Source organism: Ambystoma mexicanum, chromosome 8, assembly GCF_040938575.1.
Source record: "Ambystoma mexicanum isolate Mex_15411 chromosome 8, UKY_AmexF1_1, whole genome shotgun sequence".
Taxonomy (NCBI): Eukaryota; Metazoa; Chordata; class Amphibia; order Caudata; family Ambystomatidae; genus Ambystoma; species Ambystoma mexicanum.
This window is the reverse complement of record NC_090929.1, coordinates 1,380,066,919-1,380,094,682: the sequence shown is the minus strand read 5'-3', so window position 1 is coordinate 1,380,094,682 and position 27,764 is coordinate 1,380,066,919. Positions and strand designations below refer to the sequence as shown.

Here is a 27,764-nt window from a genome sequence, read left to right as displayed (position 1 = left end):
GAAAAGTTATCTTCTTGACGTGAGTCGCGTGGATCCAGTGTCCCTTTCCGGATACTAGTACAGCGGTCTGTGTGGCCAACAGGACCTGGAACGGACCTCTCCAGTGCCGTGCAAGACAGGATGCTCTTTCAAATGCCTTAGTGAGCTCCCAGTTGCCGGGTCGAAGTCGATGACCTGGCCCCTCGTATAAATACAAGCTTTGAGTTAACTGGCCACAGTATTCAGAAAGGAGCAATTGCTTCACGTCTTTCAATCGTTTTGGCTTGGGCAAGTTCCAAATATTTGCTGGCCTCCCCATTACTATTTCATAGGGGAGAGTCCAGTTCTGGTTTGTGGGGTTGTCCACATGGACAATAAAGCTACTGCTAAGGCATCTGGCCATTTCAAATTGCTACTGGCACAGATCTTTGCCACCTTATTCTTTAAGATACCATTATGGCGTTCTACAAGCCCAGCACTCTAAGCATGTCTGGCCGAATGGAACCGTTTATCGATCTGTAATCCCGCGCATAATTGCAGAATAACAGCAGCGATATGTTGACCATTGTCCGACCAAATGACCCTTGGCAAACCAAACCTAGGAAAATATTCCTTAAGCATGGTTTTCACCGTCGTTATTGCTGTGGCATCTTTTACAGGGAATGCTTCGACCCACTTGCTAAAGGCACAAATGACTACCAGAACATATTTATAATTCTGGCAGCGCTCCATTTCGATGAAGTGGAAATGGATCACTTCAAAGGGCACAGATTGGGGACCAAAACTACCCCTAGGTGTTGATGTACCCTTTCCCACATTATGCTGTAAGCATACCATGCAATTTTGGACCAAACGCTCAGCAGTCTTTGAGATGTTTACATTTACCCAGATAGGTTCTAGCAGTTTACACATTTTTCTAGCACATATGTGAGTAGGACCATGAGCCATAGTAACCATAGCGGTGACATAAGCATTGGGCAGCATGCATCTGTTCCTGACATTGTCTATCCAACAACCTTCATCTAAACTTGCTAGACGCTCAGCCCATTGCTTAAGCTCTTCTGAAGTGGCATCAGCTTGAATACCTTTTTATTGAATCAATTCTTTCATCTAATAGACAAGTGTTTGTGGCTTCTTTAGTTGCATACATTTCTGAGTATAAATCGGTGGCAGTCTGTTTGGCTATCATGTCAGCAAAAGTGTTTCCTCTCTCCGCATCATCTGTTACTTTCTGGTGTGCGGCGCGCTTCATAATTGCTAGTTGAGTAGGAAGCGCAAGTGCTGTGAGTAGCCAAACTATCAAGGTACCATGTTGGATCTTAGTTCCGTGTGATGTCAAGAAACCTCCTTCTGCCCATAGTCTACCAAAGTTGTGAACCACCCCAAAGGCATACTGGCTATCTGTAAATGTATTTACTCTAAGCTCTTTGGAAAGTTCACAAGCTCGAGTCAATGCGATATTCTCTGCGGCCTGCACGGAGTTATGCAAAATTCTTTTGGTTTCCACAATAGTGCTTAATGTAGTGATGGCATAAGCAGCAGTGGATGTACCATCTGGAAGTTTGAAGCAGGAGCAATCGCAAAATAGCTCCCCTTGTGGATCGTCCAGTGGTGTGTCATTTAAATCAATCCTGCCTTTGGTTTCTTGCTCTGTAGTATAGCGGCAGTTATGTGACATTTCGTCACTGCAAGCAATTTCTTGCGGAAGATGTAACAATTCAGCCGGATTCAATATGCAACACCTCTTAATTTGGATATGCGGTGCAAATAGGATCAGTTTGTATCTTGTTAATCGTGCGGAATTAAGGTTTTGCGTTCTGTTTAATAGAATGTCTACAGAGTGGGGTATCATCACGGTTAAAGTGTGACCTAAAACCATACCCTCACTTTGTTTTACAGACGCAGCAGCGGCAACAACATCTCTCAAACATCTCGGCAAAGCGCATACAACAGGATTAAGTGTGGAGGAAAAAATAACTACACGGTCTATTCTACCCCCCATGTTCCTGCTTCCAGCACATCCATCACATTCATGCCGATAAAACGCGAATACCTTATCATAATTTGGTGTGCCCAAAACTGGTGCTGAACACAGTGCAGTTTTGAGCAGATCAAAAGCTTTCTGGTGTTCCAAGCTCCACTGCAGGGGCCAGCAAATGCCCTTCTTTGTCAATGCCAACATTGTTTTTATCACTAGTGAAATGTTAGGGATCCACTGTCTACAGTAAGAAGCCATTCCTATCAAGGCTCTGACTTCCTTCTGTGTATTTGGGACAGACATGCTAGAGATGCTTTTTATCGGTTCAGGTGTCAATCTTCTTCCCTCCTTTGACAGGAGATAGCCTAGATAGGCGACCTCCTGTCGACAATACTGACACTTTTTTAATGAAGCTGTATGCCCATGCTTTGCTAGATGAATAAGCAATAACACAGTACTCTTCTTGAAAGCACTTTCTGATTCTGCAGCTAGGAGAATGTCGTCAACGTATTGCAACAATGTACAAGTAGAAGGCAACTCAAGTGTATCGAGCTGCTCTTTCAAAGCCCTACCGTAAATGCTTGGACTCTCCGTGTACCCTTGTGGTGCACGAGTGAATGTAAACGAGCGTCCCCCTAGGGTGAATGCGAACAAATATCTACTATCCACGTGTACGGGAATACTAAAGAAGGCATTCTTAAGATCCACCACACTGAAATGAGTAGCAGAAGCTGGAATCATCGTTAAATATTGTGGTCATATCAGGCACAATTGGAAATTGTGGAGCAACAATCTTATTGATAGCACGCAAATCAATAATAAAACGGAAAGGAATCGCATTATCCCCTTTCTTGTGCACCGGGAAAATCGGGCTATTGCACAAACTTCCGGCAATTTCCTCAATCACTCCACGATGAACAAAATCAGAAACTATGTTTTTTAGAGCTTGCTTACCATCAACGGAAATCTTATATTGTGTAATACGTGGCAACTTAACTCCTGGTTTCAAAACAATTTTAACAGGTTCAATTTCAGACGGTAAAGGCCTAGTCAAAAATTGTGAAGGAGAAAATAGCTGTGGTGAAATCAAATGTACCCCATCTGAAGAACAATGAATTACAGCATTTAATTCCTTCAACAGATTCAACCCCAACAAATTCTCACCACAATTTGTCGTTGGAAGAAATGGACAATGCTCTGTGAATGGCCCCAGTGAAATCGGTACAGGCTGAGAAACCGGACTGACCACTGGCGTGCCAGAAAACCCTACAGAAACGTTATTCTGCCCTGACAATGGAATATCTGGAACCCGTGAATGATCAATGGAAAACTTCTGTGCTCCTGTATCTATCAAAGATAGATTCTTCATATTCCCCACTTTCATCTCAACGTAGGGCCCTTTCTGATCGACGGGAATAGTACAGGTTCCAGACCATCCTTCGGGCTGTCCTAACAAAACAATTTATCATCAAAGACAAGATTCTCAGAAAGATAGGCAGTTGAAGCATTATCAAAAATATTTCTGCTATATATACCAGGTTGCTGACTATCTTGTGAGAATGACTGTGGATTTGGAGCGAACTGGTTTCTACCAGGATCCCCTGCCCTAGGACGCCCCTGGATCCTCTACCCATGACACCACATGTGTTATTCGATCTCTGGTGAAGGATCGGGCATTGTGCTTGCAAATGACTCTCTTGTCTGCAATAAGCACATCGGTTCATGTGTACAGGACCCAACTGCGCATTGCTTTGTGGAACAAACTGACCTCAAAACTGTGTACTCCCACCTCTAGGTCCTCTAAATGTCTGTTGCAATAATACTTTGGTTTTCAGGTCTCCCTTTTTCTTTTCAATTCTTTCATTGACTCTATTTTCGTAATACTGAGCCATATGCAATACTTCGGACTGTGATTTAGCTTGCCAAGCACTTTCGGAAGTCATGATTTGTGACTGGATATCGGGCAACAATCCACGCACAAATTTATCCACAAACAACCTTTTCCCTGACTCGGTGCTTAAATCCTGTCCGCTAAAATCTGAAAATACTTGTTCAAACCGATTTAAAGAATTTGGTAGCACCCACAGATTTCCCTTCTGTACAAGCAGTGAGTTTGTCCCAAACTATCCTTCTTTCTGGAACTAGAGTCTTTTTTAATTACTATTCTGTCTGGCAGTGTCAGTATCACCTGTGGTGGTCTCTCACCAGCTTTCCTTTCTCTATCTAACCGTACTAAGTTAACCCATGTGTCACCCAGCCCTGCCTGATCATCTACAGTTCTAATCTGTTTCCATAAATCAGCAGGCAGGATCACAGGGAAAAACAAGTCTATATCACCCAGAGTGAAAACTCATGAAGGCAAGACAGGTTCTGTTTCTTTAATAAATCCTGTAGGATTTTTCCTAATATCGGGAATTGACTGTCTAATGGTATTCACTTCATGTCTGGAAAACGAAACATGAACAAATTGTGAACCATAGTGAGCTTCAATAGTGATAGCTGGTGTGCCTGCTGCAGCATCAGCTGGAATTTCCACTTTAGAAACAAATGTCGGAGGAACATATCTCTTTGCATTTGAGAAGTAGGCAACTCTGAACGTTTGTTAAGCAATAAGGCTAAATCGAGTGACAAAGTAGTCAAAGCAGTGTCAGGTGAAAACGCTCTTATAAATAATCATCAAACCTGCAGGGCAACACATCTTTTTCTTCCTACACTCATCCTGAAGGTACTCTACCATTACCTGTAACACTTTCTTTTGCATTTCTGGAGTATACGGACTAAACGTATCATATACTTCCATGGGAGATATCGAAACATATGAAATCCATATAAGCGCATCCCTTGTGCAAATTCGCGTCTCCTCACTCGTTGATTTACAAGAAGGAAGAAACCGTTACTGCACATACAGAGCGCCCAATCTATCACCATCTGTTTCATCATTCTGTAACCGATCTAACTCCCTCTTAAACTCAAAAACCCTCTCGACATGCTCATGTACTTTTTCCGCAGTGTCCCTTGAGTAAGCTCAGACCTTCAAATCCCTCAACCCTTGTGGGACATCCATGTTCGTCAAATCATTCCATTTCAGCCAAGTGCATCCCCATCCCCTCTATAAAAATATTCTGTTCGGGAATACTTTCTTGGTCAGAAATTGTAGCTAAGACAGCTGATTTTTACCTTCTTCTATACATTTCTTAGCCCATACATACAATTCCCTCATTCTAGCTTTAGAAACTGTACTGCGTGTCACTCCCTTTTTGATTCAGCACTCGCCCCTTCAATTGTTTCAAGTGGAGCAGAACCACTTGGAAAAGAGAGTTCAGACAAATCCTGTACAACAGGTAGTGGAGAAACTACTGCTGGCAGTAAAGACGGAATTACGGGAACAGCAAGTATCGGTAAGGGTGGAGATGCAGAAGGAGAAACAACAATAGGAAGAGAAGCAACAGCTGGCGGTGGAGGAGCAACGGAAGAACAGGGTGAGCTACAGGAGGGGGTGCAACAACTGGAAGAGGTACATAAGGAGGTGGTGCAGTGGCACCAGGCCTACGTTCATTTAAAAGTTTATCAATTAGTTAATCTGAGGCATGAAAATCTTTAGACGGATATATTTTCTGTACACTGTTTCTGTTGATCATACAATAATGCCTTTTCTGAATTTGACATGATGACATGCATGCTTCTCTTTACTCTTAAGTTGCTGCATAGCTTCCTTTTTCCAATTCTGAATTACATCAAATGCTGCAGGTATAGCTTTTTTCTTTAACAATATAGACTCTAAATACTCTATTCTGGGAAATCTCAAAACTACCATTGACTGGCCACTGAAATTCGAAAGCATTTCTAGTATGTCTGTGCCAAATATCGTTGAATACTATACTACCAATGCCGTACTTACAGTACATAGTACATGCCGGTGAGCCTTCCTGTGGCGCTGGATGGCCAAATTCCAAAGATTGTCTGTCTCTGCGGAATAATCCCCTGAAACACCCAGACAATTTCCCAGGCATATCAGATCACTGGTGTTACCTAGCGTCGTTTGAACTCGCGAGTGCACATCTGCAACCAACTATCAGGATACTTAGGAATCGGGGCACGACTCACCTGGTTGCAAAGGACAAAGGCGGTCCCATCCGATTACAAAAGATCGACGTGGCTGGCCATTCCAGCAAAAATACCCGCCTCAATATGGGGACCCTCGTCAAGATGTCCTCTCGAACCGCTTGCTCACCGTTCAGGGATCAGATCGTGTAGTACTGTCGAGGTGTTGCGTCTCGTACAAAAAGGGGCCCCTTTTCTCACACGCCGATCCAAGTCCGGTTGCCGCATCCTTAATCAGCAAGGTGACATCAATCTTGAGTATGGCTATTCGGGTGCTATCTTGTAAGATCAAGCGAGGAATATCGGGGCTTAGTACCACCAAAAATTGAATCCGCCAGTCACAAAGTCAAAAGTTATGAATATAACTTTATTCTGTACAGATTAAAATATCAAAGCAGATAGCTATCTGGCTCCCAGAGCTCGCAGTGTGTACCTGCTGACACAGTGAGGAGTGAAAGTACTGGTCATCACAAAACATGCAGTATTTATACAGTCCTGGTCATAGCCTAGCCCATCTCCAAACTAATAGGTTACACATTTGGGTTTGTGCCCAGTTCACATAACAGATGTTAATGTTAAAGGACATTTGTACCGCGCACTATCACCACCGTAGTGGTCCATTAGCACTCTGGCGGTTCTGAAAGAGGAGGGGAGGTTGAGTTAGTGGGAAGAAGCAGGAAAAGTGCAAGAGAGCAGTGATGTGCTGTTGGCGGCCTCAGCCTGGTGGGTCCGTTGGCTGGGCCTGGGGTGTTTGCGGCCGGTAGTCGTTGTGTACTGTTGTGCAAGGCTATGTGTGTTTTTGTTTTGTTGATGCAATGTAGTGAAGTTTGTGCGGTTTGTTGTGCTGTAGGTTTTGGTTGTGTTTGGTTTGGAGTTTGAGAGGTGTATGCAGAAAGGGAAATTGTTAGTAGGGTTGGTTAGTTTGCATCTCTATGCTGCATTGAAGCGTAGTCTCCCTGTTGCGGCTCTGTCCTGATCTGGGTCTGAGTGGCATACAGGTTCCATATTCCTCTAGTCCCTGCCTCTAACATGCTCTCTGATAGCTCCCCTTATCCTCCATTTAGACTCTAGTGGCCAGTGCATCTGCCAATGACATGCTAACTTCACAAATCTATCCAGACGCGACGTAGGCTAATGTTCGCAGTTCTATCTAAGTGTGGCCATACTAGTATTCACAGTTCTATCTAAGTGTGGACATGCTAGTATTCACAGTTCTATCTAGGTGTGGACATGCTAACATCCACAATTCCATCTAGATGCGACGCAGGCTGATGCTCCCAGTTCTATCTAAGTGTGGACATGCTAATATTCACAATTCTATCTAGGTGTGGACATGCTAGTATTCACGATTCTATCTAGGTGTGGACATGCTAATATTCACAATTCTATCTAGGTGTGGACATGCTAATATTCACAATTCCATCTAGATGCGACGCAGGCTAATGTTCACAGTTCTATCTAAGTGTGGACATGCTAATATTCACAATTCTATCTAGGTGTGGACATGCTAACATCCACAATTCCATCTAGATGCGACGCAGGCTAATGCTCCCAGTTCTATCTAAGTGTGGACATGCTAATATTCACAATTCTATCTAGGTGTGGACATGCTAGTATTCACGATTCTATCTAGGTGTGGACATGCTAATATTCACAATTCTATCTAGGTGTGGACATGCTAATATTCACAATTCCATCTAGATGCGACGCAGGCTAATGTTCACAGTTCTATCTAAGTGTGGACATGCTAATAAGGGAGGTAAGATAGAATGACAGGGGTTTTCTGGAGTAGAGTGATTGCTCTACTCCCCACCCATGTCACACTCACAGTTTTTGTTGGTGTCTGTTAGCTGCTGGCTTCCTTGACGTTCTCTGCGGACACCTGCAGACACATCTTGGGGCCGTCCTTTGCCTCGGGGTCCTTCGCCGCAGGGCTGCCCTTGGATGTCCTTGAAGTGGGGTATGGGGACCAATCCGGATGGAGTGAGTGTGTTGGGAGGCGGGCACAGGGGAACCAGGAAGCGGGTGGGCTGGGGAGAGGGCCACGCGCCGGGTGCGCTATGGTGCTTTTAAGCACCTATGCAATATTGCATTGCAGGGTTTGGGGAGGAGGGGGTCAGGAGACTCCTTACCTTGGCCTGGGTCACTGCAAAATCCAGATATACAATATTGGTTTGTACTTTTGCCATGTTATCCCATTCTTGAAGATTCAATGGTGGTGTTGGTTCTCCAGCTTAGGTTGATCCTAGTTTCAAGAAATGCATTCAATCGCTTATGGCTAAAGCACATAGTTTTAGTTTGTCTAACATTCAACTTCTTATGTTTGAATATGGCTGATGCTATTGATGCAGACAACACTTTAAATTGAAGTTCACTTTGGCTCCAAGGTTCCTTAAACATACTGGCAAACTTTGTTGCAGTCAGCTGTGTGGATCTTTAGCTTTTAGATTAAGTCCTGTTTCAAGAAATGTACAAAGGATTCCTTCCAAAACTTGTAGCATTAGTTTACATGCATTGTATATCACTGATTGAGGGAGGATGAGTTTTGTAGATGTAGATAACACTTTGAATGAGAGTTCCTTCTGGGTACAAGGTCTCTTTGCACAGGACAAATAGTCTGCTCTGCCAGCCCTAGTGTTGACATAGGCTCCAAGGTCTTTTCTGCTCTGGCAGCTGAAAACGTGGTTAATCATTTCTGAACAGGGAGCAGAAGTTGGAATCAAGATGGAGGATATTTTCCCAAATGGCGTTTGAAGTCAATTCTAATTACCGCAGGTTTTATTACATATGCGGATGGCTTAGGACAATATTCATAATCGGACGATATTTATGCGAATATGGTTTAACAGGCCACTGATTTAAAGATTGCCGGTTGCGAGTGGTGACCATCCCATTGCAGTGCTGGAGTCCCCTGAAGTCCTTCCTCTTGTCCCCACGACTGAGGCCCAGGAAAAGTGAGAGCTGCACAGGAAAAGTCATCTGCTGCACTTTTTCTTCAATTCAAAGGTACTGTACAAAGTCTGAGAGAACTTACCTCTTGCTGTAGAGTTGCTTGCATCTTCTACCACTCACAAGTCTAACAGCTTGTGGCCCTACATTTGATTCTTCTTTTCTTCAAAAACATTGTGCAAAGACTTGTCTACTTACCTACCAGAAGTGCTTCATCCTATTTAAGACTTTTGCCCATTGACTTTGGCATAGCCTATTATACTGAATGACTCTGCTTAGCGGATCCGGAAGTACTTCCCTGCTTAAGAATATTTGTGGTGTCTTGTACTAATAACCCTTTCCTTTTACCAACTTATAACAGTATTCTAAATACAAACAGTAAGATATTAATGTCCCCAGCACCCTGGATATTGAAGTCACCTGAGAGCGTAGGTTGTGTCTGTGGGCCATCCCAAAAGGGTCTTACTGATTTAGACACTAAGTGTATAGTATTGAAGTGTATTTGTGTGTTACTATTATTTTGCTCCCTTCTGAAGAAGGCTTATTTTAACTGACTGCTAAATTAATAATTGTTTATTCAAGGAACCTTGAGAGTAATAGTTTATTTGAATACTTGTTACTGTGAATCTCTGTGTAACTCCCCGACAGCCCCTTTTGAGATAAGCCTGGCTGCTCAACACGCTACCGAAACTGTGTAGCACAAGCTTATACCAAAGGTTGGCTTTCCTATACCTGTAGTCAGAGTTGTTTGTAGTGTTCCCAGAGGGTACTTCATACAAACTTTGCCTAACGCCAGCAGAGCCACTTTTTTCCTAAACAGGGAATTCCTTGTATTTGAATGGATGTTTCACTTCCCTAACTTCAATACCACAACAAAAACACACTTGTACAACAAAGTTTACCATCTTTTCTCTTCAAAGAAAAGAAGAAAAAAAAGAATCCTTTTTTTTTTTCTCTGCTGTTCCGAGTCCAAAAATGTCAATTTATTTACAGAATCCTTTGGCATTCATATCAGCACAATGACCCTGCTTACAGCTCCAAAATGTTTTGCCTCTATTTGGCCATGTGGGGAAAGCACTAACACTTGCTTCTCCCCGGCCCCCCTTGGCAAAAGAGTTATTGGACTCGGACAAGCAACAAATCACACATAATACAATATCCTAAAAAAATGGCTCGTTATACAAATAAACATACACTTGGATATATAAAAATATTGATATAAAAAAAACATCACAGTTCGATAGGATGCAGGAGAAAACTTCATCTTGGCCACCACAACACTGCTTAGTCCCTCAGCAGGTAGGCAAAGAGATCACTGGGTCGGGATCTGAAGCGGAGCGTCCACCCTTTCAGCGAGACTGCATCATCCGGGGGTCCAGATTCTAACGTTTGCCATGCAATGCACTCTCCTTTATGGGGGATTTTCCCTGCCTCTCTGTTGTGTTTTGCCTTCGGCCGAAGAGCAGACCACAAGTCGAAGGGACAGAGGGTGGAAAAATCGTTAGAAGTGGAACAACTCTGCCCCTCTCGCATTCATTCACAGCATCCCTTATCATGCACCTGCAGTGTACTCCGACTCTCTTTCTGTAGTCTTCCTTTAATGGACGATACAATAACTATTCTGCGCCTTAAGTCCACTCGGATAATATTTGTGACCTTGCCCTGTTTTTGCTGCTGTTTGCTAATTCTGTGAGGCCCGCTGAAACACATGTTTTATTACTCTGATGGGAGACGAGTGTCCAAAATGGCTGCGCTTCGGTGCCTCTCATTTTTGCACAATCATTACAAGCCTCAGGGAGGAGTGTCAAAAGCAGTGACTGAGCTGGTAGTTAACCACGTCTCCAGTGAAAGTCAAGGTCAAAGTCTTCAAGAAGGAGACTGAGATCCGAGGAGTGCACGCCTGATTTGCACCCAGCGAAATTCCTGAATTATGCAACCTTCACTGCTGCTGCAACAGCGATGGGAAATACCTCCCATTTACTTTGTTTTACTCTTAAAACTAGATGATCACCGAAAGCCATTACATCTTGCATTACCTGTGAACTGAGGGGTGCACAGCAGGGGCCATGATGTGGGTTATGGTTGTGTTGGTTACCATAACTACCGAACTTCAGTTGCTTTTAGGTTTTGCATTCCAACCATAAATCCTTTATACTTTGTTCAAGTGATTATGAAGAATGAGAAAAAAACATGCAACCATTGTGAAAGACTGCATCAAAAAGTGTATGTCCTAATGTAATATACACTATAAGAATGGTACTAGTTGATTGTGTATAGTGATGTGTACTTTTTTCATCAGCAAGCAGAAAGCCTAGATGATGATGATGACGACGATGTTGATGACGACCATGGACATGTTTTTGGCTTCATCAGTCTCTTAAACTTAACTGAAAGAGAGGTCAGTTGCCTGAACATGCTATTGTATGGTTTCTTTAATATTTGTGTTCTCCAAATCTAAAAATCAACCACCACTATGTGTATTTTTGGGATTTACTTGTAGAAAATTAGACTATCATTTTATTTTCTGTAAAGTGTTTCAAACATGATTATCAAGTTTTTGGGTCTGTTTTATTTATTGCATATTTATTTAAGCATATAAAGTGAGCAAAGTTTTCGCACACGTTTCTCTTACATTCCTAGCACCCCCTCCCACACCATTGCTGTGACACCAAATTTGCAACAAAATTATGGCACAGTAATGCATAAGTTAAATATTTTTGTTTTAATTTCCTAGACGTTTTTCAAAAAAGAGAATGACAGGATTGCTTGCTAGGCAAGATTTGATGCAGTAACACTGTGGGAGATTACACCAGTCTTGTCCTCTTGGAATTTGGTAACCCACCTATTGGTATAGGTCTGTACTACACAAGTTGGTAGAGTGACAGAGCAGCCAGACTTATCTTGAGGGGTAAATGTGAACTGTATACCTGTAGCATCGAAATCCACCAATACAAGTATCCAAACAACACTTACAGTCATGGTTTTCTAGTAAAATTATTTATTAGTCCGTTTTAAATAAGCATTCTTTAAAAAGGGCAATGTGCAACAATAAAAATACACTTCAAAATACTTTCTCAAAATCAAGGCAAAGCAAGTAGACCCTCTTTAAAGATGCTTCAAACACACTTCTTACACCCTCGGGTGACTTCAATTACTAGGACAGTATTGGCATTTATGTCACTTATATACTTTGTAACTTTCTGAGTTTGGTAAAGAGGAAAGTTTAATGGAAGGAAAAAAAGTTAACAGATTCTCGGAGCATGTGATAACTTTTAAAATCCCTCCATGAAGTCTAGATAAAACCTTTCCCAGCAAGACTAGTTAAAAACCATTGTACCACCTATGAGGGACAGTTGGAATCGAAGTCAATGGGTTATAAGAGTTTGCAGGGAGCCAAGACAGCCGAAGTAAATTTGGAACAGTCTATGGAGTTGAGGCACTTCATAGATAGTGCGCGGTACAAATATCCTTTAACATTAACACTATCACCACCGGAGTGGTCCCTTGGCGGCTCTGAAAAAGGGAGGAGGCGGGTGAGTTAGTGGGAATAAGCTGGAAAAGTGCAAGAGAGCAGTGATGTGCTGTTGGCAGCCTCGGCCCGGTGGGTCCGTCGGCTGGGTTTGGGGTGTTTTATGGTCGGTAGTCGTTGTGTGCTGTTGTGCAAGTCTGTGTGGTTTGTTTTGTTGTAGCACTGTAGTGAAGTTTGTGCGGATTGCTGTATTTAAGCTTGTGGTTGTGTTTGGTTAGCGTTTGAGAGGTGTATGCAGAGGGATGAAATTGTTAGTGGATTGGTTAGTTAGCATTGCTGTCCTTGCAATTAGGTCTAGGTGTGATGTTCGCTATCATTCACTATTCCATCTGAGTGCGGCACTTGCTAATCTTCAACATCCTGTCTAGATGTGAGGTAGGCCAGTGACATCGATTTCATCCCAGTGTGGCACTTGTCATTGTGCACAGTATCATTTAAGTGTGGTGCATGCTAACATTCATAATCCTGTCTAGATGCGATGCAAGCTAGGCTAAGAATCCATCTTAGTGTGGTGCATGCTAACATTCATAATCCTGTCTCGATGCGATGCAAGCTAGGCTAAGAATTCCATCAAAGTGTGGTGCATGCTAACATTCACATTTCTATCTAGATGTGGCGAAAGTTAAGAATTCCATATGAGTGTGGCACATGCTAATCTTGTTAAACCCGTCTAGATGAGACGCAGGCTACTCTTGTCCAGACTCCTGCACAGCAGTTTGGAGGTCGGCAGCAGCTATGGGCTCTTTTCAGTTCAGCGGCACTTTGTGGTTTCATAGCATGGAAAATACCACCAGTGCGGATCTTGGACACTGTATGGGCTTCCTTCACTCCTTGAGACCAGCACTCTGGTGAGGCGACTCGAGCCTGGTTCGTCCTGCTTCGGGAGGGTCCTCGGGATCTTCCTGGAGCTTCGGTCCTGCTTAGACGTTGCACTAGACTACGTATTTCCTGACCCCTGGCAATAGTTAACCCAACCTTTGGTAGAAACATGTACTACACAAGTTAGTAGAGTGACTGTTATGCAAGCTTGATTGCAGTATCCTGTGGAACACTACAGCAACCTTAACCTGCTGGCAATAGAAACTCAACCTTTGATACTAGTCTGTACTACACAGGTTGGTAGTGTGGCTGAGCAGCCAGGCTTATCTCAAGAGGGGGTCAATGTGGGCAGTAGTGTTTTAACACAGATACACAGTGACAGTTATTCAAATAAATACTTGCACTCAAGTTTTCTTGATTAAACAATTATACATTTATTTAACAGTCAGTTATATAAGCCTTCTTCAGAAGGGAGCAAAACATGTAACACTTAAATTTAAAACCCTCCAATGCAACGTAAATTAACCCTTTCCTGGGGGGAAGGCGAAAGCACAAAATCAGAGGTAGAAGAGTCTCTCAGGGAGCCAGGACAGTCAATGATAGTTGAACAACGTATAGGGGAGCTGAAGATGTTCTTTGCATGTAAGTAAAAGTCTTGCTCAATGTTTTTAGAAAAGTTTATAGAAATAAGATTCACTTGAAGGGCCACAAGCTGGGAGGCTTGTGAGTGGCAAAGCTGTAAGCAACCCTGCAAGGGCGGCCAAGACGAGTCTCAACTGAGAGCATGTAAGGCTACACAACAAGAGGGAAGTCCTCTTAGGTTTACAGTACCTTTGGTTAGAAGAAATGGTTCCATCTGGCTTCTGTTCCTGTGTCACTCTAGAGATCCTGTTGTTCCTGGCCCTCAGTCGTGGGGACAAAAGCGAGGACTACTGGGGACTCCTGCCGGGCAAACTTCAATTCAGCGGCACTTTGCAGTTTCAGCTCCTTGCGTCTGAAAGCAAATCGCAACACTGCGGTTCTTGGCTACCACTTCAGACTTTCTTCGCATCTGGGGTCCAGCACTGTTAAGGTGTCTCAGGGTTGGTCAGTCCTGCTTCACTGAAGTCCGGGGGATCTTCCGGGCACCCGGGTCAGACTTAAAAGCGATCCACTCGGTTTGGTGTACCTCTTCTTGGCACTTCGGTTCCAGCAGCAGCAGAAGTACAGACAGCTCTGAGAGGATGTCCCAACGAGTTCACTTTGGAGTTGATTGGTCCCACCAACTTAAGTGGAGAAGTCGTCCTTGCAGGGCTTCTCTAGTGTAAATGAATTTGGATATGCAGCACAGCAGCAGGGTTTCACCGGGCAAACCAACGGTCCAGGAGTTTCAGCAGGTGTCTCTTCCAAGTTCTTCTTCGGATTCCTTCGTGCAGTTGGAAGGAGCTACAAAATCGAAGATACTCGAGCCGATCACTCAACCCTAATAGAATGTCTAAAATAAATCTTTGACTGGATGAACGCCAACAACTTGAAAATCAACCCAGGAAAGACAGAAATCATGATTATATCCATAAACGAAGAGAACAGCTACATTCCCTGGCCGACGGAAATGGGAACTGTGCCCACACCCTCTAAGGTAGTAAAAAACCTGGGGGTCCTACTGGACAACGCTCGAATATTAGAACCACAAGTAAACCCGATAATTAAGAAATGCTTCTTCCTCCTTCACACAACAAGAAGAATCCTACATCTCCTCTTCTTCACCCACAAATTAGTCGCCCTCATCATGTCTCGAATCGACTATGCAAACAGCCTCTACCTCGGGATACCAGAATACCTCCTGAAGAAATTACAACGCATCCAAAATGCAGCAGCCAGACTCCTCAAACTATCTAAAAGAGACCACATCACTCCAGCACTAAAAATACTACATTGGCTCCCAATCAAACAGTCTCACGTTAAAAAACAATGTGCATGACACACAGGGCAATCGGCGGACAGAGAGCAGAATTCCTACAAAAGAAAATAACAATCTACAAGCCAACGAGACTCCTCAGATCAAGCCATGACATCCACCTGGAACCAAACCCATACATCAAGAAAAAACTAGGGGGCTCCTCTTTTTCACACCTAGCCGCAAAAACCTGGAACAACCTCCTGAAAGAAACGACACCAAAGACCACCTAAAATGTAGTAAACTTCTAGTTTAGTGGCTCTTGAACACCTCGGAACCAAATTGAAACAACTAAAACAATCAAACAGGAAACGCAAACAACAGATTGACAAAATATATGATGGCACAGATGTTAGGCAGAATTGCATGCAGTACCCTCTGGGACCACCACACACAATTAGGATTACAGGTGTAAGCCAAACCAACCTTTGGTATAAGTCTGTACCACACTACCGCCAGGTCTGGTGCGCATTAGAAATTCAATTAACAAACGCACAGTTTTTAGTAGCGAGCTCAGCAGCCAGGCTTATCACAAGAGTGGAATTAAGCAGTACACGTCATTACACAGAGGACTTTTAATCACAGTGGTTCAAGTAGACACTTAAACTCAAGGTTTCTTGGTAAAACACTTATTAATTTATTACACAATCATTTAGAAAACATTTCACTAGAAGGAGGCAACTTAATATTCTATATCAATACAAAACTCTTAAGATTTTGAGACAGTTGGAGCTCCCCTGAAATAGTAGCCAAATGGCAGTTCAGTTACTTAGAAGTGAGGAAAAAAGGCATAAGGTAAGTAGAATAGATCACATACTTGTTAGACAGTGCAAATAGTTTCAGTTCACCAGAAGAGTTCAATTCAAGTCAATGGGCTAGTGTTCTGGATAGGAAAAAGCAGTTCTGGTATCAAACGGGAAAGTCTTTGCAAAAGTTCTCAGAAGTAGTTTAGGCGAAAAAGAATCATTTGTTGGGTCACAAGCTGATTAGGCCTGCAAGTTGGGAATGTTTCACAAACTTTCACTGCGAGAGTGGCATTCTCTCAATCGGGGTGGCACAGTACCTTTAGTATGAAGAAACAAATGCAGCTGAAGTCCTTGGTTCCTGGCAGTTCCTGCAGATCTCAATGTTTCTGAGCCTCAGTCGTGGGTACAAGAGGCAGGACGTTGGGGGACTCCTGCACTGCACGGGATCGTCAGAAAACGCAAACAAAATGAGTCACTTCAGTTCGAGTAGCTGTTCTTCAAGCACACAAGCTGGTGTCCTTCCCCCTGGTTAATCCTAACCAGCTTCGAGAATGGTATCCAGGTGGCTTACGAGTTGATTGGTCCCACCAACTCAAAGGAAGAAGTTGTCCTTGAAGGGGCTTCTCTGTCAAGATGAACTTAGCAAGTCAGACCTGCAGCAGGGCTTCACCGGGCAAACCAACGGTCCAGGAGTTGCAGAAGCCGTCCCCTTCCAGCTCGTCTTCGGTTCTTTCTTTCCAGTGGTTGACTCTACTTTCCAGTCCAAGACCAAGAGACTCGCCTTTTTATTTTCTTTTTTTTTTTCTCAACTTTATTTAATCATTTTTCCAAAAGTTACAATTGAAAAACATACCAGTGAGAACAAGGTATAAGCAATTCCATACATATCACTTCTCTAAAATACATACAACAATCAATTCATCATCGCCATAAAATTCCCACCCCATATTCTACATTAAACAAAACACAACACCAAACAGGACAAGACAAACACCCCGCACCTAACCCCCCCCATCATTGTTACACCTAAAGAACAAATCCTACACCTTATCCAAACACATTATTAAACGATCCCCACATTTCCTCATAAGGAGTCTCCCGAAAACACCTAGAAGCCTGAGTCTTCTCATACGATGAAATGTCTGATAACCAGTTCTCATAATGCGTTTTTTTCTAGATTTCCACACCTTCATTATGTTTTACGGCCATTAGTAAAGCCCTATCAATCCAGTCCGATGAATCCCATATTTCCCCATTTCTACTATCAATTGAGAGGAAGATGACAGACACAAATGTTTGAGGAAATTATATACCCGCCACCAAATCAATCCGATCCAAAACATCCTTCCAAAAATCTAACACTCTTATCACACTCCCAAAGCATATGCAGATAAGTCCCTCTTAAGCGGTTACATCCCCAACACAAGTTTGTATCCTTTAATCCCCTCCCATTCATCCTCACAGGCGTCCCATAAATATGTCCTAAAATTTGTAGATGAATATCTCAGGTTCAGATCTACCTTGGCTCTTACCGTCACCTTCCAAAGGTTCTCCCACAATTCCTCAGACAGCTCAGTTCCCAATTCTGACACCCTCTCGATCCTCCTCATCGGCACACCATCACCTTCCTTTCCCCTCACTCTCTGGCCGGCCTCCCTTGGCCCTCCTCCTATCCCTACCTGCGTGGCCAAGAACCTTTGTGTCACCTTTGATTCCACACTCTCCTTCTCCGCCCACATCGCTGATGTATCAAAAAAGTCAAACTTCCTACTGCACCTCCTCAGAGGTACTCTTCCTTTCCTCTCATTCCCCCAGAAGCTCACTGTCTCCCAAGCTCTGGTTCTCTCTAAGTCGGACTATTGCAACAGCCTCTTTCTTAATCTACCTACCTCTACTCACCGCCCTTTGCAACTTATCCAGAACAGGACTGCAAGACTTGTCCTTGGCCTCAAGCCCTGGGATTGTTTCTCTCCAGCTCTGAAATCTCTCCATTGGCTCCCAGTGGATGCAAGGATTAAATTCAAAACCCTCTTCATTGTCCACAAGGCTTTCTGGGGCCTGGGTCCAAGATACCTTCAGCTCTCCCTCCGCAAATACCTCCCATCTCGAGCACTCCGCTCCTCTACCTCTAACTCACTCAGGGTCAGTCGTTTCTCAAAGACACGAGCTGGGAGTAGATCGGTCTTCGGCTGGGGCCTCCCTCTGGAACAGCCTCCCTGCCACTCTAAAACTTGAGGCGAACCATCTCCGGTTCCGGAAGCACCTCAAGACCTTCCTCTTTGCTTCTGCCTTTGCCGCCCTCCTCTCCCCACCTCCCCTGCTGACTCTACTCTCCCTCGGCACCATGCCCCTGGCCACTCTCTTTCCTCCGGGCCCAGGTACCTGCTCCTCTTGCCACCCGCACGCACTGCCTCCGGGCCACCCCTTGCACTGGGGTCAGTATCTGTACCCATACAGCCTCCTCCCCTTTGTTGTGTTCTTTCTGCACTTATCAGACCTACCCAGCCTGCGGCCTTAAACCCAGCACTGCCACTTGCTGGCTGCACTCCCTCTGTTTGTTGACTTTTTATTAATTTATTTGTTTTTTTTTTTCCCTCCTTGCTCCACACTCTCCTTTTTGTTCCCCCTTCCATGCACTTCTCCCTCTCCCCCTCTACCATGCACTTGCGCGTTCTCAATGTCACTGGGCCTAGTAAGATCATTGTTTTTGTTTCTCCTCTGTTCCTCTTCCCTTGCCTTGTCGCGCTCTGAAACACTTGTGTCTGAGCGCGATAGAAATAAAATATCAATATCTCCATTCGTAATCTATCCCAAGAACTCTGCATACGTTCCTGTAGAGGCATCAATTTTATATACGTAGAGACAGAACCTGGAGGAGTAGTAAATAATTCACAAATTTGAGGACTACAACTCAGTGATCCACTCAACATCTGTAGTCTCTCTGCATTTTTAAACAGTTTTCTCCCTTTCATTCTAGCCTAGCTGTCACTCACCCAGCATGGTGGCTATCCTTGCCGGACATCTGGACTGTGTTATTGACAGCTAGGCTGCGTATGAATGGGAGAAACCTGAATAAAAGGCGAGGTCTTTTGGACAGAAGGCAGTCGACCAGTGAACAAAGGAATCTGAAAGAAGAACGTAAGAGATTATATGCAGTACCCTGTGGGAGACTGCACCAGCTTTAATGTCTTGGCATTAGCCCCACCTCTGGCAGCCATCTTCAGATTTTCACAGCACGTTAGAGTGGTGGGAGTCCTCGTGATTAGCTCTCAGGCTTTTCACTGTGTTTTGTGCTTTTTCATAGTTTACTCTATTTTTCCGGTCAATCGAGCCTCAAGATCATCAATCCATCATCTGACTAACGGGGACCCGTTTTTCAGAACTTTCTATGCCCCTCAAGGGCGATTTATCGTCCTCCCTTCTTGCAGGATTCCGGAAGATTCTTTGAGACCTACTCCGCGTGGACATGGCTGAAGATAAAGGAGACTCGACTGTCATGGCCATGGGCCTGGAACCCCAGACCCTGCACCATCGGAACAAGAGCAATGGGTAACAGCCTTTAATTGTCCCTTGGACAATGCAACATGGAGGGCCCAGCTGGACTCATTCCTGGCGCCTTTGGCGCCAGGCTCATACATAAATGTGCACTAGAGTCAGCCTGCACGTGTAAGCATCCTTTAGGAGTGGCAGGGTGGGGCAGATGAGTCAGGACAATGGGCGTGGCCAGAGCTAGGCTATATAAACCTGCTCGGCCCTCATGCACGTGCTTTGCGTTATTCTGCTATTGCAGCGTAACGCTCACCGCCACCTAAACACACATGTTTCCCGCTCCCGGCATGAGCGCACCTTACCTGTTTCCAGCTACCAGCCTGAGCGCATCTTACCTAGGAATCTGCTTCCTTCCGCACGCATCATCATGGACTCCGGCATTCATCTTCCAACTCCAGACTTCCGCAAAGCAGCGCTTCAGACCGACGTCGTGACACTGTGCCTGCAAGAGAAAAAGAGAAAGACATGGTTAGAATTCTCTGAGACATTACGTTTTAAGGTCGCGCTTAGACAAATACTCGCGCTTAACCTTAAATCAACACTCACCTGCTGTTGGAGCATCGTGACTCCATTATCTTCCCATTTGGCCTCGCTTCATGCACCGCAACTATCGCAGGGCCGCATATCATCTATTGGAAGAAAGCAGAGGAAAGACATCATTACAAGGACACTGACAATAATCAAGAATCAACATTAAAATATATTAAGTCTTTAGAAACTTACCTTCAGGAGTGGTTAAGCCATAGTCTGTGTGAGCTGCCACGCACATGGACCAGTGAAGGAACTCGGTCCATCAAAAGCGCCCCTGCAGTGAGAAGCAAGACAGAGAGCTCACCGTCATCAATCAACAGGTGAGACTTTATGGGTCGGCGCATGCTCGCCACATTCTAGGAAGAAGGGTTTGAGAGAGACAGTAGTCATAAAGCATAATTCTCACGATCTCTCATATCCTCGCAGGAGCAGTGCCCACAACCAGCGCAGTCCACAGCACACGAGCAGGGGAAGAAGCCTGACATGGGGAATTCACTTCCAGGGAGGGCTGCAACCGTGTCCCAATGTCCCCGCAAAGACCAGGTGAGCGTAACATCGACGCCTCTGTTCAGGATCTGCCCTGGATGTGGACAATGGAACCTTTTCCTGGATGATGGGCACTCCCTGTACCTTTACTACCTACTTTCTGACCAAGCGCACGTGGAGGAGACCTGTGCGTTCTGCAAGGATACTGCCTGCATCGTGGAATCAAAGCAAGGCTGAGCCTCGTATCCTTGCAACTTCTTATTTCAAAACATCCACCGGCAGGCGGATTCTCCGGCGGCCATCTGCCAAGGCCATACAAAGGCCCTGTTGGCGCTTGTTGGCGTATAGAAGGCGTGGCGGGGCCCAGTCCGTTGGTCCTGCATTCTAAAAGGTACGACATTGACCTATCAAATTTAGCTAGTTGTTAGCACCTGTTAGTGCAAATAGTCCGTATGTCCCGTATGTTTAGGAGCTCTCTGCACTCCCTGTATCTACGGGATACTAACGTCTACACAAACCTATTACAATGTTACTATAACGGCTTATGCCCGACCAAAGACTCGTGAGCCACTAACAAACGCGGCTCCTGCACGCCCTGAGCAATATTCACTCAACTTCTGACTGCTATTATGAACTGTAATTCCCACCTGATATCCATACCACAGTGGTTATACGCCTCAACCATGATTATATGATTATAACATCATGATATGCCTGTATTACCCATTGCATTGACTAGCCCGCCTGCTCTTTGTATTCACTTGGCCTGGCTTAACTATGCCTAATATATATTAATCGACTTTACCTATCATATCCTGATGCTCTAGGTTTCACCTCTGTTTTTGTATTGATACTGCTGATCTGCCTACTGTAAACACTGCCTGGTTGCATTGCTAGACTATTTACACAGTAAGCTGACTATAATAGCATGGTTAGCCTGTACTGCATATCCCCTCGTAGCCAATTCCCTCATCAGACTACAACAGACTAGCCCACCTGTTCATTGTCCTGCCCCTACCACTGAATTAGTCTATCCCGAAATTGTGCATCAGCCCACACTAACAAAGTAGGTATGTATGATTGTATGTATGTATGTATGTATGCATGCAAATGTTGAACTAGCCTACTTTTGACCAGATACTGACCAAGCCCATCATGCAATTGTGATTGAATTGTTTGCAACTACTATTCAGCCGCACTAGCCTACCTTGTAATACTGACTGAATCAAATGCAGTAGCTCTTCAGCTGAAGTAGCCTATCCTACAATTGTGATTGATTTGAATGCAGCTCCTCATTAGCCGAAGTAGCGATCTTGCAATAGCAATCGATCTGAATGCAGCCAACCTTATCCACATAATGTTGTTATTTCTAACCACATTCATGTTCCCCTTCTGTATATTCTCCAGCATGGGGTCTGGCATGGATTCACATGCTCATGAATATTCCCCGTCGTCAGGCTGGGAATCCTCGGTAAAGAAAAAACCAGTATCAGTTTTGTTTCTGATCTGTCTTTCGTAGTAATAACCAATCACTGGTCTCTGCGTCATACTGACCACAGCCAATGACTGCCCTCTACCTAAGCACCGCCTCTGGCAGCCATCTTCAGATTTTTACCGCACGTTCATGTGTTGGGATCCTCGTGCTATTGCTCTCGAGCGTTAGTGCTATTTTTTTCACGTTTTTTCTCAAAAACTTCGTTTTTTCGGTCAAAAGAGCCTCAAGCTCCACCGACTCTCCATCCGATCAACGGGGACCCGTGTCGGATTCGTCTGCGCCCCTCAAGGGTGAAGATTTCGTCAAGCTACGCTTTTGGAGGACTCCAGAAGTTTCTCAGGCCCGGATATGGCCCAGGAGAAGGGAAGCTCGACGCCCGGAAAGCTGTTCAGGATCTGCCCTGGATGCCAGCTGCAGAACGTCTTTAAGGAGGACGAACACTCCTTTTGTCTCTACTGCTTACATGAGACGCACGTGGAGAAGGACTGTGCGTTTTGCGGCAACATGTCGGAGCGGACCATGAAGGACCGCCATCAACGTCTCGCCAACTGGCTGGAAGGGAAGAGCCCGTCAGGCGAGAAGAAGAGGAAGAAATCCGAGCGGTCTTCTAAGACCTTTGAGGACGCCCCGGCGACGGGGGTCCAACACAAGGCCAAGCACCGCGAGTCCGCTGGCACCGGGAGCACCGAACGGTCGGGCTCTACGGGCGCCAGGCAGGGCGCACCCTCCCCGGCACCTTCAGCCATGAGCCAACGCTCTGGGTCGGGTAAGAGGAAGGGCGAGCACCCGGCGAAGCTCCTGGAGAGGCCCCTGTCGAGCTCGAAGGACCCATCGGAGGGGGAGCGAGGCAGTGTCCCCCCCCCCCCCCCAAGGATAAGGCGGTGAGCGCACCTAAGGTGGTGAAGGCTTTAATCCATCCGGCCAAGCCCTCTATCGATACTGTCGCGGCGGCCCTGGCTCAGCCTGTGGAGGCTACACCAGTGGTGGCGACCTCGGGGCTCAGAGTCTCCCTGCCACCTCGGAGGGAGTCCTCTTTTGTGCCCATCGATAGGACCCCCGTGAAATCCCCGGCGGGGAAGAAAAAGGGGGGGCAGGGCGTCGTCGTAGATTCGGCCTCAACCTCGGAGGAGGAGCTGATTGAGGTCTTAAGCCACGGCCTTGGCGTGGAAGAAGACTGGCCCGTCGGGATGGATCCCGACGCAGGCGACGACGACATCGTCGAGGGTGCCGACGGGGCCCCTGATCGCCCGTCGGATTCCCCTCTGCCAGCGCCGCAAGACAACTCGGCGGCCATTTTGTTGGCTATACAGTCCTTATGTTCAGAGATAAGGACGAGACTACCGTTGCCGACGGAGGAACCTCTCCCGTCGGGGGATCCGGGACCTTCTGGTGTTCCCCCGCCCAAGAAAAGAAGGATTCACCCTCCACCTCCTTTTCAACCGTCGCGCCCCATCCAGCCCTCCTCCCCGTCCGCCCGAGGGGATGATACGGGGACTGACACGGCAGCGACGGGTACGGACGACTAGGTATACGACGAGGATCTACCGTCGTCACCTCCAACCAGGGCTTCTCCGCCCGACGAGATTGGATCGTTCCACTCCATGATCGCCAGGGCATCCGAGCTTTTCCAACTCTGCCCTGAGGAGAAGAAAAAGGAAGGATTCCTCTATCAACGGCGCGAGGCCAAGAGGAAGACGGTCCTCGCGGTGCCTCTACTGGACGACATTTGGGATGAGGGCCTCGCCCTCCTCAAGAACCCTTCCAGGACGCCAGCTAGAAGAGACCGGTACGAGAAGAAGTACCGGGTCCCGGACGCGGCCCCCCTGTGCCTCCGGGCGCAGCCTACCCCGGACTCCGTCGTCTCCGCGGCGGCCAGGAAGAAAGCGGGGGGGGGGGGTGTGGCCTCCACATCGACTTCCCCACCGGACGGCAAGGGAAAGAAATTGGACGCTATGGGACGCAGGGTCATCTCGTCTGCAGCAACGACGATTAAAGCGGCCAACGCCTTGGCTATCGTGGCCCGCTACGACAGGGAGCTATGGTACAAACTGGCTCCCCTGCTGGACTTCCTACCGGACGACAAGAGGGCGGATGCCCTGGAGATCCTACAGGAAGGTGAGGTGGCGTCGGACCACGCCATCACTATTGCGACGGACATCGCCGACACTGGGTTTCGCCGGTTGGGCAACGCCGTGTGCCTTAGGCGGCGTGGATGGCTCAAGGCTACGGACTTCCGTCAAGACGTACAGACCAGAGTCCTGGACATGCCGTTCGATGGGAACAACCTGTTTGGGAAAACAGTGGACGATTCCCTTCAGGCCATTAAAGCGGACACTGAGACGGCCCGGGCCCTTGGGGTTCTGCAGCAACGACGGACGCCCTTTCGGAGCAGCGGAGGCAAGGGCGCCTCCAAAGGTTCCGGCGGCGGTTTCTCCACCTACCGTCAAGCGGCCCGCTCGTTGTCTCAGGAGGCCTACAGAGGACGAGGCAAGTCTGGCGGACCCCGCCGTCGTCGCCAAGGAGGTCAAGGCGGCAAAGCCTCGTCGAAACAGGATTGAACCGGCCGTGGTGTCGGGCCCCCACCGAAGTACCCCGGTGGGAGGCTGGCTGGCGAGCTTCGTCAGCGTGTGGGAGTCCATCTCCACCGACCGTTGGGTGCTGGACGCCTTAGCCCGGGGCCACGCGCTCGAGTTTCAAAGAAGGTGCCCGCGCGTCCCCCCCGTGGCCAGGAAAGAGCTTCACGTCCCTCAGCTTCTCCTGGAGGTAAAGGCGATGCTCAGGAAGGGCGCCATCGAACTCGTCCCAAAGAGGCTTCGGGGCTCCGGAGTTTACTCGAGATACTTCCTCGTGAAGAAGAAGACGGGAGGATGGCGCCCCATCCTAGACCTGCGACGTCTGAACAAGTTCATCAAGGCGCAGAAGTTCCGGATGGTCACCCTCCAGCACGTCCTGGGTCAGCTGGAGGAAGGAGACTTCCTGTCGTCGTTGGATTTGGAGGATGCCTACTTCCATATTCCCATCCTAAAGGGGCACCGAAAATTCCTCAGGTTTGTGGTCCTAGGGCGTCCCTACCAGTTCAAAGCCCTCCCCTTCGGACTACGGTCGGCACCCAGGGTATTCACCAAGTGCCTTGCACCGGTGGCGGCGCAGCTGCGCCGCTAGGGGATCCACGTCTACCCCTACCTGGACGACTGGCTCATCCGAGCCAAGACGAAGGAGCTCGCTGTGGAGCACACGGCAAGGACCGTCCAACTTCTCACGGACCTGGGATTCTCCGTGAACTACGCCAAGTCCCACCTGGTACCCGCGCAAAACGCACTGTTTCTGGGAGCGAAGCTCGACGCAGTGTCCCTTCTGGCCTCCCCGTCGGAGGAAAGGACCAGGTCCATCCTGGGCAAGGTACAGCGGATGTTGGTTTCCGACGCGGCCAAGGTGAGGTCCATCAAGTCCCTCCTCGGAATGATGTCTTCCTGCATCTACCTCATTCCCATGTGCAGGCTCCGGATGCGCCCGTTGCAGGAGTTCCTGGACGCGCGCTGGATCCAAACGACGGGCAGCTTCGAGGAGAGGATCACACTCGACGAGAGTTTCCGCCGAGCGGTCCGGTGGTGGGGCAACCGCGCGCATCTGACGGCGGGCATGGACTTCCAGACCCCAGACCACCAGGAGACAGTGACCACGGATGCCTCCCTGGAAGGGTGGGGAGCGCACACCGAAAATCTGCACGCGAGAGGCCTTTGGCTCCCGACGGAGAAGTCCCTCCATATCAACGTCCTGGAGCTCCGTGCAGTGTTCTGGGCCCTCAGGTCCTTCCTTCCGTCCCTCAAGGGCAAGGTGGTGAGGATCTTCACCGACAACACCACCACCATGTTTTACATCAGGAAACAGGGCGGAACCAGGTCCCCAGCGCTGTCCAAGGAGGCGCAGGACCTGTGGCATTGGGCCGTCGCCCAAAGGATGTTTCTGGTGCCGTTTCATCTGGCAGGGATAAAAAACACCATCGCCGACTCACTCAGCAGGGAGCTGCGCTCGTGCCACGAGTGGGAACTACGGCAGGATCTAGTGGATCGCCTCTTCCGACGGTGGGGCACACCCCAGATCGACCTGTTCGCGACGGCGACGAACTCCAAGTGCCGGAGGTTCGCCAGCAGGTTTCCCCAGGCGAGGAGCATGGGCGATGCTTTCTCGTTCCCCTGGGAGGGCCTGTTCCTCTACGCGTTCCCTCCTTTGCCACTGCTAATCCGGCTCGTCAACCAGCTCAAGAGGTCACGGTGCAGGATGATCCTCGTCGCACCTGCGTGGCCGAGGCAGATATGGTTCCCGGACCTTCTGGACTTGTCAGCGTCCCCGCCAATCAAGCTGCCGGTGGATGCGGATCTACTCTCCAGGGAAGGAGGCGCCATCCTCCACCACGACCCGAAATCGCTGAACTTGCAGGCCTGGCTCCTGCAGCGCTAGAGTTTGGAGGATACGACATACCGGCCGACTGCAGAGAGGTTCTTGCAAAGGCCAGGGCGTCCTCGACTCTTAAATGCTACGGACACAAATGGAAGAGGTTCTCTGTCTGGTGCCACGCACAGAAGATTAACCCTCTACGGATTACGGCTCCCCAGGTACTGCCGTACCTGCTGACGCTGGCCAAAGCTGGACTGGCACACGCGTCCATCAAGATTCATCTTGCTGCGATCTCCCGATACACCAGAACCACGGGCCGGACGTCCTTGTGGTCTCATCGTCTGGTGAAAGAGTTCATGAAGGGACTGTTCAGATCGTTCCCGCCGGTGAAGGCTCCGGCCCCGGCGTGGGAGCTCAACGTGGTGCTGACCAAGCTCATGGGACCTCCGTTCGAGCCTCTGCACTCGGCCCCGTTGAAGTTTCTGTCGTGGAAAACAGCGTTTCTTGTGGCCATCACCTCCGCACGACGGGTGGGAGAGATCCAGGCCTTTTCATGCAAGGCCCCGTACTTGACTTTTCACGTCACGAGGGTAGTGCTCAGGACGCACCCCTCCTTCATGCCCAAGGTACCGTCGGACTTCCATCTCAACGAACCCTTGGTGTTGCCTGTGTTCTTCCCGTCGCCTTCGTCGCCGGCTGAGAGGACTTTGCACTCGCTGGATGTGGCTAGAGCGCTGAAGTTCTACGTGGACCGCACGAAGTGTTTTCGGAAGACGTCACAACTCTTTGTGAACTTTGGACCTGTCAATCAGGGGAAGGCTCTCTCGAAGGCTTCCATTTCCAGATGGCTCTCCGGCTGTATCATGTACTGTCATCGGTTGGCAAACCGACCGCTGCCTGGCCGTCCGAGAGCCCATTCCACCAGAGCGATCGCAGCTACCACGGCGTTCCTTTCTGGTGTGCCCCTGCTGGACATATGCAGGGCTGCTACGTGGAGGTCGACGCACACCTTCACGAAATTCTACTGCGTCGATCGGGATTCCAGGGAGGAGTCCAGGGTCGGCCAAGCAGTGCTGCGCAACCTGTTCGCCTGAGGTGAGCCTGGTGAGGAGGTAAGATGCTTAATGTTGTGTTTGATGTACTGCTTAATGTTGAGCCTTTGCCACCTCCCGTAGTTGTGCATGTGTGTACTGCTATGTATTCTTTATTCATGAGCATGTGAATCCATGCCAGACCCCATGCTGGAGAAGGAACAAGTTACTTACCTGTAA

At 47.5% G+C, this 27,764-nt stretch overlaps 1 protein-coding gene across 2 annotated transcripts in view; it reads left to right on the top strand.

The window, feature by feature from the left end:
- Positions 1 to 27,764, top strand: part of BCCIP (BRCA2 and CDKN1A interacting protein) — a 313,225-nt gene that overhangs the window by 148,763 nt on the left and 136,698 nt on the right. The window contains exon 4 of one of the 2 annotated variants that reach the window (XM_069611493.1): positions 11,307 to 11,405. The exons of the other annotated variant lie outside the window; for it this stretch is intronic. Coding sequence (XP_069467594.1) covers positions 11,307 to 11,405 — 99 coding nt within the window. The remainder of the gene's footprint in view (positions 1 to 11,306; positions 11,406 to 27,764) is intronic. 2 annotated transcript variants of the gene reach the window in all.